Raw genomic sequence first — 12,274 nt, forward strand, 5'->3', positions numbered from 1 at the left:
ACGAAACAAGTCCCTCTGCACTTCCTTCAGCACCTCTTTCTCCTCGACCCACACTTACATTTGAAAATTTATGTATTTTGGTGATAACTCACATCTTTTTTGTTGATAATTGATCCATTTTTGTAGAAAACTAATGTTGTTTGTTTAAAAAGCAATTATTATTTTTTGGTAGAAAATTAAACTTCCTTGTTTGAAAATTCATCCTTTTTATTTAAAAATTCAACTACTTGGTTGAAATTCTTCGGAGTGGAGTTTTTAACCATTTTTTTTTTAGGTTTTTGTATAATTTTAGGAAAAATTAAAATCACTATTGAAGATATCTAAATGTTTTACAGAAAATGTCAAAAATAATTCGAAATATGAATAGATTTCTAGCAATATATTATTTTTAAATTTATCTGCTATATCATCAGAGATTGTATTTTACCGACAGTAGATCAACCCTCCAAACCATGAAGGCAGAAGAATCTACACAATATCGATCAAGTTAAGAATCTTCCATAACAGAAAATGCTTAACGTCTTAATAAGACTAGATGGAAAATAATATTTTTAAATTAAAATTAAAATTATTTCTTGAATAAAAGACCCTACTCCATCTTCACTCCATTGGGAATCGAACCACAAAACTTCTGATTTCCGGTCAGGTGCTTTTCCAATTAAGCTATGAGAGGGATCAAAATAAGAACTCTTAATTCAAGAACATAACGTTAACTTTTAGCTAGGTGTTAATGGTACAAGTAATTATCTTCAAAATTTTAAATTCATCTGCTATATCATCAGAGATTGTACTTTACCAACAGTAGATCAACCCTCCAAACCATGAAAGCTGAAGAATCTACACAATATCGATCAAGTTAAGAATCTTCAATAACAAAAAATGGTTAACGTCTTAATAAGACTAGATGGAAAATAATATTTTGAAATTCAAATTAAAATTATTTCTTGAAAAAAAGATCCTACTCCATCTTCACTCCATTGGGAATCGAACCACAAAACTTCTGATTTCCGGTCAGGTGCTTTTCCAATTAGGCTATTAGAGGGATCAGAATATAAAGCATAATTAATAATAATAATAATAATTAATAATCTACAAAATTAATTTTAAGAAAAAATTTCAAGATATACCTATCAAATGATTTCCAAAATTTATGGCAAACAATCTGGGAGATCTTTATGCAATTTTTTAGGATTTTTCGAACAATTTTTGAAAAATTCGCGTCATTTTTAAAGTTATTTCAAAGTGACGAAAAAATTCAAAAATAATTTAAAAGTTGATAAGATTTCAAACAATTTAAAAAAGAATGTAGATTAATAAAGATTAAAAAAAGCTTTTTAAGAGTTTAAATAGATTTTAAGAGAATAAACAAAGTTTATTTAGATTCCTGCGATGATATTTAATGATCATTTATTAAAAAATAGATTATTTTAGTAGAAAATTAAAAAAGATATTAAAATATATCAAATATCGAAAATGATCTTTTATTGTTAAAACTTTATATTTTCGGATTAAAAATTCAAATGCTTGATTACAATTTCAATCCTTTTTTTGAACAGACATATTTTTAGGAATGCATTCAACTCTTTTTGATTTATAATTGAAATGCTTTTTAGTTTAAATACTGTTTATCACATTTTTTGTTGCGAATGATATTTTTTACTGTCGAAAATTCAACTACTTGCTTACAAATTGAACCAGGTAAACCAGAAATACATGTTTAAATTAAAAATATATTATTTTAGTTGAAAATTTTAAACATTCTGGTATTTTGTTAAGAATTCATCTTTTTGGGCGGACAATGAATATTTCGTTGATTTAGCCGTAAATTAACATTCATTCATCTTTTTGGCTTGAAAATTTAATAGTTTGATGGAAAATTAATTTTTTTGTCAAAAATTGATATTTTGCATTGAAAATTAAACTACTTAGGTAGAAAATTAAGCTGAATAAAAATTAAACTATTTATTTGAAAATTGGTCCATTTTGTTGAAATTTTTTTTTTCGTTAAATATTTTTTTAATCTGAAAATGTAGCTGGTCTATTTTTTAGTAGAATTTTTTTTCGTTTTGCAAATTCAACTAGTTAGTCGAAAGTTGCACTATTTTGTTAAAAATTCAGTTTATTGGACATTTGTTTGGCTAACAATTAATTTCTGTAACAGAAAATTCAACTAATTCATTTTTGGTGAAAATGTGACTTTCTTAGTTAAAAATTCACGTATTTTGTTGAAATTTCCTTTTTTTTTTAAAGAAAATGAAGATTCTGGGTTGGAAATTCATGTTTTTGATCAAAAACCTAACTACATTGTTGAAAATGCAACTATTTGTTTAAATTTCATGTTTTTCATTTAAAAATTGTATTTGTTGAAAAATCATCTTGTTGAGTTTTTTTGGTTTAAAAATTCAAATATTTTGGTGGAAAATTCATTTCTTTGGTTAAAAGTTAGTTCTTATAATAATTAATTTTTTTGTGGATGAAAATTTGTTTTTTTTTTTAAACTTAAATTTAACTATCCCATTTTTTAGTACAAAGTTTATCTTTTTAAGTTAAAAATTCAACAGAAGAAAGTTAAACAATTTTGTTAAAAATCGAAATTTCTAGTCATTTTTTGGTTAATAATAAATTTTTTGAGCTGAAAATTTAAATACTCCATTTTAGGTGACAATGTTTATTTCCCAGTTGAAAATTCGTGTATTTTGTTGAAACATCATTTTTTGGTAGAAAATTAAGATCACCCAAGTGCGAATTGCCGGAGCTGAATATACGGCCCAGTGTTGATCCAATTTGGCAACCAAAGGTCGTCTTGAGTTATTGGGCCAATACCGGCATTTTAATCGGCCTAGCGGTGAGCCAGTGTTGGCAGCCTATGTTGGCAATTTATATTTGCCGATCTTCCACCGATGCTTGGCCCAGAATCGGCACTTTATTTCGCCAAGTCTCACTTTTAGCACCTAATAAACAAATCTTACACTAAAGATAAAAAAAATGTATTGAGAAATTATCAAACTTCACGATGAAATTTGTTAAGTTTTGTCATTAAAAATTAAAAATATTTATGAAAAATTACATTTCCTGCCATTTCACAAAGTTGTAAAGTAGGCTACAACGAAAAAAAACACGAAATATTACGCGAAGAAAAATTGTAATTGATTTAAATTATTCATTTAAAAATTATTGTATTGATCTTCCTGTTAACAGTTCATGCATTTTATATTTACACAACGTCGCATAATAATAAATAATTAGAAAAAGAGAGCTTAAAATTTGGTTCTTTAACTTTTCTTAACTGCAGCTTATGAGGATTGCTTTTTAACAGAGTTTCAACTTGTCGGTTAATCGCAGTGGTTGGCACTCCCGACTGCTAGGCGATAGATGTAAGTATATAGATGTAGGTTCGATACCCCGTAGAGTCAGAAATTGTATTTGTAATATAATGTTCAAAATGTAATATATGTATTCAATCTAAACAGTACCATTAATATTTATATTCAAAGTACTCGCAATCAATTAAAATTAATTTTTTAAATACCTTTTTTGTTTTATCCTTAGACCTTAGACTATAGCAGTATTGGTACTCAGTGTTGGGCCCACAATGGCAGCCAAGCCTTGGCTGCCAAGTCAAGGCCATAGTTATCAATCCGGCAATGGCGCGACGATGGCAGCTAGGTTTGGTCCAATACTAGTACCCAGTGTTGGTCCGACAATTGGGCCGTACGTGACTTCGCACTTGGGCATTGTTTGAAAATTCATCTTTTTGGTTGAAACCTTAATTATTTTGTGAAAATTCAACTATTTAGTTAAAAATGTATATAATAAAAAAATCATCTTCTTTAGTAGAAAGTTGAACTGCTTCGTGGAACTACGTTGTTAAAACTTCAATTTTTGGTTCGAAATGCAAAATTTTAGTTGAAAATTCATCTCTCTCGTTGAAATTTTAATGATGTAATTGAAATTTTTTTATTATTTTTGAAAGAGGGGAAGAGGGAATATTTCTTTCATTTGAAAATATGTTCAAATTCACCTTTCCTGATCAAAATATTTTGTTAAATTTGGTATTTTGTTAGAAAATGAATCTTCTTGATGAAAAATTCATGCCTGAAGATTAAAAATTACTCTGTTCGGTAACAAATTAAAAGATTTTATTTAAAGTTAAATATTTGAAAAAAAGTAAACTTTTTTTTAAAGTCATCTTATTTGTTCGAAAATGTCAAAAAATCAAATACTTCTAAAATCTCTTTTTTTAGTGCTAATAAATATAACTATCGAGAAAATGCAATTTTGAAAAAAATATTAGGAAAAATTTTCTTTCTTTAAAAGTGCTCTGTATGTGGAGAATCACCTATATAGAGAGATATTGAATCGTGTCTGGTGCATGCATGCATATGCGGAAGTGCTGTGTCTTGCTCTATGCCTCTATTATAGCACGTATAAGACAATAGCATTATTGTCCTATAAGCCCTAATAGTTTTCACGGCGTCGCACCGCATCCAAGCGTGATAATGCCGCTATTCAGAGAAAATACTCAGACTACTATATTATTAAAGAAAAGCTCACTGTTTTAAAGCCCTATTCATAAATGCTTAAATCTCTAATTGGATTATTGAAATTTTGAATCTTCTATCCTTTTACATAGAAAAATAAACAGTCAAATAAGGCGCCGTGCCCAATAAAATGAGTTTCTTAGCCTATTAACACTTTAATTACGTTTTTCAAAATCATCCCCTCCCTCCAACACTCCTTCTCACTCTCCTCTCCCCTTTTTTCCCATCATTCCCTATCCGATCTTATCTTATTATGCCCTCCCCTTACTTCTTCCTTCTATTTCCGTATCCTCTTCTACTTACATCTGTTCTCACCTCCCTATTCAATTTGCCTTACCTCCCGAATTCCTCAAATTACCTCCCCTATCACACTTTCGTTATCCTCTCTTCACTTCATCTAGTTCCCTAATCCTTCATTTATTTCCTCCACTTGCCTTAACCCTTTCCTCTTCTATCCTACCCTATCTGATCTTCTCTTATAATCCCCTCTCTTTTTTCCTAACTTTTCTACCCCTACTTCACCACCCCTCTTCTACTTCTTTCCCTTATACACCTCTCGATTTACTTGCCCCACATTTCCTCCAAATCGCCACATTAACTCCTCTACCACACTTCCATTATTCTCCTTTCACTTCTCCTAATTCCCTTTTCTATCCTATCCAACTCGATCTTATATTATAATCCCCTCTCATTTCCTATTGCTTCTCCGCCCCTACTTCACCACTCCTTTCCTACTTCCCTCACTTTTCCATTTCTTCATTTACTTCCCCCAATTGCTTACATTAACTGCCCTACCACACTTCCCTTATACTGCTTTCACTTCTTCTTTATCCTTTTCCTCGTCTATCATATCCTGTCCGATCTTACAATATAAACTACTATCCTTTCCTCTCATTTCCGTACTTCCGTACTTCCGTACTTCCGTACTTCCCTTACCTCTTTCCTCTTTCATCATATCTCATCCGATCCTATATTATAATTGCCTCTTATTTTCTATCATTTCTCCTCTCCTACTTACTGCCATACTTCCTCCAATTTTTGTACATTCAATCCCCTACCACGCTTTCCTCATCCTCCCATCATTTTTCCTACTTCCATTACCCTCTCTTCACTTTCCTACTTCCCTTACCCCTTTCCCCTTTTATCTTCTATCCTATCCGTCCCGATCTTATTTTATAATCTCCTCTCCTTTCTTCCTACTTCTCCGCCTTTACTTCACCACCCCTCCCTATACTTATTCTACTTCCCCTGACAACCACTTCTCTTTCCTAAATCTTCCTGACTTGCCTCCCTTCCACCCATCCTCTCACAAATACTTATACTACTCCTCAGCACTTTCTATACTCCCCTTCGTTCGTCTTACCTCATCGATACTTTTCCTATTCTAAATTCTACTACATTCCCTCACCCCTTACATTTCCCATTCGCCACATTAACGTAAAAATGATATTTATTCACTAAAATAATTAACATGTCACCAATAATGATTGTTGTTAGTGGTTTTTGTAGAAAGATATTTAAATTATTATTTTATAATTCTACATATTATAATTTTTGGTTCAACTTTCTTCTACAGAATTAGGCTTTACGGCTTGAAATTTAAACTATTTGTTCAAAAATTATACTCTGTTTGATTGGAATCTAATCTTTTTTGCGTGAAGAATTCGACCAATTGAATGAAAATGCATCACTGTAGATTAAAAATGCCATTATTTTGTTGAAAACTCAATTATTTGATTAAAAATTAAATTATTTTGGGATTTAAACATTTTATTGGAAAAAAACAACAATTTTCATTGAAATTTCAACTATTTTATTAAAATTATCACTTTTTGAAGAAAAGTAATCTTTTTTGGTTGAAAATTAATCTTTATTTGTTGAAAATTAACTTTTTTCGTTGAAAATTCAACTGCTTTGTTGCATTCTCATCAATTTGGATTGAAAATTCATCCTTTATGTTAGAAAAGTCATCTCTTGTAGTGAGCAATTTATCTTTCTTAGTTAAAAATGAAGTTTTTGGTTATAAATTAAATTGTCTTTTAAAAAATCATCTTTTTGGTTTGAAACTTTAATGATTGGATTAAAAGTTTATTTATTTTGTTAAAAATTCAACTTATTGCTTGAAAGCTAAACTATGTGGTTAAAACGTATATTGTTTTTGTATAAATTTAAATCTTTTTTGCTTACAAAATGTAACCATTCGATTGACAATACATCTTTCTCAGGTTGAAAATTCAACAATTTTGTTAGATATTTATTTTGCTGAAAATTCAAACTATTTCGTTAAAGTCACCTTTTCCGCTCGAAACTTTAGCTAAGTTGTTGAATATTTATTCTTTCGGAGTGAAAATTCATTATTTATGTTAGAAAAGTCACCCCTTTTATTTGAGAATTCATCTTTCTTGTTTAAAATTGATCTTTTTGTCACAAATACCATTTTTACTTAAATTAAAGTTAATTCATCTTTTTGCCTTCAAATTCAAAGCAAACAAACTTTTTTCCTAAAAATTCAATTGTCATCTCAAAAAATCGTATTTTTGAGGTGAGAATTGAGCTATTTGCTAAAAAAATGCACTATTTTGCAGAAAGTTCATCTCTTTTGCATGGAAGTTCAACTATTTGGTTAGCAATGCAACGTTTTTGCTAAATTTTAATTTTTTGTTGTTGAAAAATCATCTTTTGTGGAAGACAACTCATCTCTTTTCGTTGAAAACTCATCTTTCTGAGTTGAAAATGAACTTTTTTGATGAAGATTCAAATTTCTTAACAAAACTCTTGATTTGGGTAGGAAATTTAATTATTTGGTTAGAAGTTCAACTATTTAGTTTATTGTGAAACTCTTTTATCTAGATTAATTGTTTTTTAAATTTATTATTTCATTTAAAGAATTCCTTTTTTTCAATGTTATTTTTAATTATATTGGGTAAAGATGGTGCTTGTCAATACTAACCATTTGAGCGATACGTTCCGCATTCTCTCGATCAATTCTAGTCTCTATATTTTCTCTCTGAACCCTGTCAGTCTCTCTACAGATTGATCAAATCATTGAGTGAGATCTGATTGTCGTCATCAAAGTCTGGAAGTGAGGATTGACATTATCCTATCACTATTTAAGTACCAGCATGCTTCGGTCCAACACACAAGGGTGAATTTACACTAATAGTAGCCTGTAGTCAGATAACTAAATCATATTTTTAAGTCAAACCTCATGAAGTAATTTGATAATTTAAACAAGATTTAAAAATAATATTAGAAATCTGACATTAATAACCTACTTTATTTACGATTAAGATTCAATTTCGAAAATATCATATCCTTTTCTTAAAAAATTTTAATCAGCGACAGTGGGGTAATATAACTTTCAGGTATTTTTTTTCAGATTGATTATCGATTAAAAATTACGAATTTCTCTGCCTTGCGCCTACAAAAAAGCGTTTCGTATCCTAAGAGAAACTTAAGGGGTTAAACCACTGTAGAGCACGAAAAATAGGCATATTTTGGAAATTTATTTTGGCTCACTAAAGAGATCAATCGAAATTTTGTAAAATGGAATTCACAATACTAATAATGAAGTACAGAGAATGTATTTTTCAAATTTGTGCATGGCAAAATGGCGGCTGCGCACCATTTTTACGTCGGTGACTTTTTTTTAAGGTGTCCACGGCCGGAAACATACTCCCTCAATTTTTGACCTGGATAAAAAAACCAAAGTTTTTCCGATTCCATAGAAAATTTTATTAACATTTCATGAAAAAATCTTTCCAAAATTATTCATAAAAAACTCTAAAATCACCGGGACATACCTGAGAGGAGTCGCAGCAGAATTAAGAATTTGGCCATTTAAACATTTTTTTCGCCTTTCATCTTTTGGTAGATTACTTCTAAGACCCTAAAACAACTTTGCAACAAAAAAATCGATTTTTTGAAAATTTTACAGTGGTTTAACCTCTTAATTAGTCGTTAAAATTTTCCCCTCTCACACTTTTCCCTTCCCTACTCCCACTTCCTTTCCTTCTTCCTCTTGTTCACTCTAATTCCCCTTTGCAGGCTTGATTCTTCGCTTCCCCTACCTTCCCAAGCTTCTTTATAATATACTTCCCCTCTTAGTAGCTCCCCTCAATTCCCCTCCTTGGAAAAAAGGACGACGGGCGGTCGGACACCCAGCTCAAAATATAAGTTTTTCCGCCCGGGGCTAGGATGGCCCAACAATTTTTCCCTTTCCATCCTTTCCATCCCATATTTTCTCTTTTCCTGCTTTCAGTACTTACCCTCCCTACTCTACTATCACCTTCACATTCCACTGCTTGTACTTCCTCTACTTTTCCTCATATTCCCTTCTTCTCCTTCCATACTCATTCTCACTTAGCTACTACCCTTTTCACTTTAAATCCCTAATTATCTCTCTTATCACTTCCCATCGCTCCCCCTACCCTAACAAAATTACCGACACCAACAATAATATTTCTGTGCAAGTTTTAAATGATTTACGTTTTATTTAAGGAAAAAAAACTTAAGTTTTTAAAATTTCGAAATATGTAGAAAAACTATCTGGAAGATTTTAAGTTAATTTTTTTAATTTTGTAGGATTTTAAAAAAGGCATAATTTCTAAAGATATTCAGAAGTTTTAGTGGCATTGAAAAGATTCGAAAATAATTTTGATCTTGAAGAGATTAAAAAAAATGTTAAACAAAATAAAGATTTTTAAAGGTTGAAAACAAAAAGCTTGTTAAAAATCTGAAACGTTTCAAGTGAATAAAAAACATTGATTAAGTTTCCTGGGAAAATTTCAAAGTTATTCATTTTGAAGAATAAATTTTGATAAAATTGTAAAAAAAGAATCTGTAAGATGTGAAGGCAATTTTTTCAAATTCTGTACGATTTTTCAAAATGTTCGGAAAATTTAAGCAGTTTATTATATATGCCTTAAAAACTTAAACAACAAATTAGTTTAGGGTTCTGTAGTCCCTGGTAGAAACCCCTACGGTTTTTTTCGGATGCCGGTCCGTTCGTCGGTGGTACTCTTCTGGGACGGTAAATCAGGAGAAATGAGGGAAGGGGAGGCACGAAACGTAAGAGAGGAAAAGCAGAAGAAGTGAGTAAAGAGAAGGGTGAGAAGTGAGAGAAGTGTGGGAAGAGGAAGTAAGGAGGATAAGCATGAGTACGGTTAAGGGGAAGTAGAGGAAGTATGGAAAGTGAGAAAGGCGAATTAAGGGCAGTGAGTGGAAGAGAAGTAGAGGATTAGAAAGGAGAAGAAGCAGGGAAATTGAGACTGTTGAAGCAAAGAAAGTAAGGAAGGGGAAGTAGGGGAATTGTGTAGAAAGAAGTAGCGGAAAAGAAGTGAGAGTAAGCAGGGAAGGGGAAGTAAAAAAGTGTATCGAGGTAAAGGGTGTAAGCGGAACTGAAAATGAGAGAAGGGAGAGTAAGAGGAGAAGAACTGTGCGAAGTACAGTAGGGTAAGTAGGGATGATGAAGTGTAAAGGCGAAGAAGGAACATTTAATAGAGTATAATATGGAGGTAAATAGTGGAAGAGAAAGGTGAAGTAAGGAAGGGGTGGTAGGAGAATAGAGGGTGAAAAGGAAAAGAGAAGTAGAGAAGGGAGAATGAGAGGAAGCGAGGGAAATAATGGAAGAAAAAGGAACAAAAGTTGATAGGAAGGAAAGTATGGAGAATAAGTATGGGTTGCAGAGAAGGGGACGTAGAGGAAGTGCGTGAAATGAGAGAGAGGAATTAGTGAAAGTGAGTGGGAGAGAAGTAGAACAATTGAGCGGCGAAGAAACACGAAAAGTGCGGGTGTGGAGAAGCAAGGGAAGTAAGGTAGGAGAAGTAGGGGAAGTAAGTATATGAAAGTAGATGAGAAGTGATAGTAGGTAGAGGAGGATGAATAAAGGAAGTGTACAGAGGTGAGTGGTGTGAGAGGAAGAGAACGTGATGAAAGAAGAAGTGAAGGGAAGGAATGAAGGGAAGAATGGAGGGGAATCGGGAGAATTGAATAGAGGAGATAAATAATGAGCGTTCAGAAGTGTGGGGGAAGTGGGGGAAATGAGTGGATGGACGTAGGGCAGGGAAATTAAGGAAAGTGTATGGCGGTAAAGGGTGAGTGATGGAGGTGAACTGAGGGGGGTAGTAGAAGAACGGATGGCGAATAGGGGAAGAAAAGTATAGAAAGGAGAGGGAGAGGAAGAGAAGGGAGGATTGGATGGGAGATGAAGGTGAAGTGATAGAAGGGGAATTAGAAGAGGGTGAAGGAGTAGGGGAAATAAGGGGTAGTTGAGGAAGATAAATATGAGAGAGGGAGATTGAAACGACTTATTTAACGACATAATAGACTACGAAAATTATTTTTTCAAATATTGAATACAAGTATTTATACTTTTTTCGATAATCGCATGTTTATTAAAAATTCAGGAAGAATAATTAAATTCCATGGGGAAAAGTGCCTTTCGGAACCATCAACCGATCCAGCAACGGACGACGCAGCGAATTCTAACTTTCTTAATTTGATTTAACAAGCTAGAGTTCAAGCGATGCTTGATGGACTTTTTCTTAATTAATGTCACTCGATATACAGATTGCAAGGATACTTAGATACTTTCACTGTTTAATACTTCCGCTTTTCCTCAAGGAAGTGAGAATATTCACTTGCGTTACTTCAGAAGATTATAATTAAATCTTAATTAATTTACCTAGTTTTGAAACTAGTATTCTTAAATAAAAGAATAGTTTATTTCCTGAGTTTTATTTTAATATTTATAATGAATAAATAAGAAAAATCGCACCGTAACTATCTGAAATTTGGTAATAAATTAATAATACAGATTTTTGAATTCAACTTAAACTCTAAAAATTAATTTATGGGCCTACCAAAAATGTGAAAGGCCCATGCAGCTTGAATATTTCCCAGGGAATTTGTAGATAATGCTGAGCAGAGATCCAACAAATCTTCGAAACTCTTTTTTCCATCTTGCTTGGACGAAAATACACGAAATATTGACTCTCGAAATGGATTGTGCTAAAATTTTAATACAATTTTTAAAATCCAGAACTAAATTTTTTTTTAAATTTCACAGATAAAATGTTAGTTTGATTTTTAATTCAGAACTTCGATTATAAATGAAAGATTTTAGAACATTTTAGGCTTGAATTACGAAAATTTAAACTCTGGTACACATTTTGTTAGAATTATTATGCAAAATATTAATTATGCAAAAACTTAATATTTTTATTATGAAATTTCTTATATTTACGGCCTAAAGTTGTTTTCTATGTTAACCTTCAAATTGAGCCACATTGGGCTGAATCGGTAATTTACTATTCAAAATCTCCTGCAATCTACAATTCTTAACCGATTTTTACATGTTTTTTTAGAAGTTTTCAATTTTTATCATGGTCCCTTTTTTACATGAATAAACAAAGAGTAAAAATCAGACATTTTTTAATGATTTTTTTTATCTTTAAATAAATAACTTAAATATTTTTTTTTTAATTTTTTACCGGTGGCCATTTTACTGTACATTTGGTGCGGGGTCCTTTCCATGATCAAATATGATCGTGTCAATGAAATCAAGAAATTTCAACTTATAAATAGGTCATTTATACTAGCCCTCCCCCCAACTCTTGATTTTCGGGTTTTTTATAGCCCACTGAATTGCGCCCCAAAAGCGCTACCGATATAAATGTTTGCACCACAAAACTGTAGGAGTTATATCAGGTGTTACGCGGAAGGGGGGGGGG

At 31.7% G+C, this 12,274-nt stretch overlaps 1 protein-coding gene across 3 annotated transcripts in view; it reads right to left on the reverse strand.

Annotated features, from left to right (window-relative positions):
• The window catches only part of LOC117179812 (calcium and integrin-binding protein 1-like), a 22,463-nt gene that overhangs the window by 5,825 nt on the left and 4,364 nt on the right, over positions 1-12,274 (reverse strand). The window contains exons 3-4 of one of the 3 annotated variants that reach the window (XM_033371941.1): positions 11,405-11,552; positions 7,494-7,617 (exon numbers count right to left, since the gene is read on the reverse strand). In XM_033371941.1, coding sequence (XP_033227832.1) covers positions 7,568-7,617; positions 11,405-11,552 — 198 coding nt within the window. In that variant the 3' untranslated portion in view covers positions 7,494-7,567. Of the gene's footprint in view, positions 1-7,493; positions 7,618-10,947; positions 11,329-11,404; positions 11,553-12,274 lie in introns of those variants that run through there. The other 2 variants (XM_033371942.1, XM_033371940.1) reach the window with 2 other exon arrangements.

This window comes from Belonocnema kinseyi, chromosome 9, assembly GCF_010883055.1.
Source record: "Belonocnema kinseyi isolate 2016_QV_RU_SX_M_011 chromosome 9, B_treatae_v1, whole genome shotgun sequence".
NCBI classification, from domain to species: Eukaryota; Metazoa; Arthropoda; class Insecta; order Hymenoptera; family Cynipidae; genus Belonocnema; species Belonocnema kinseyi.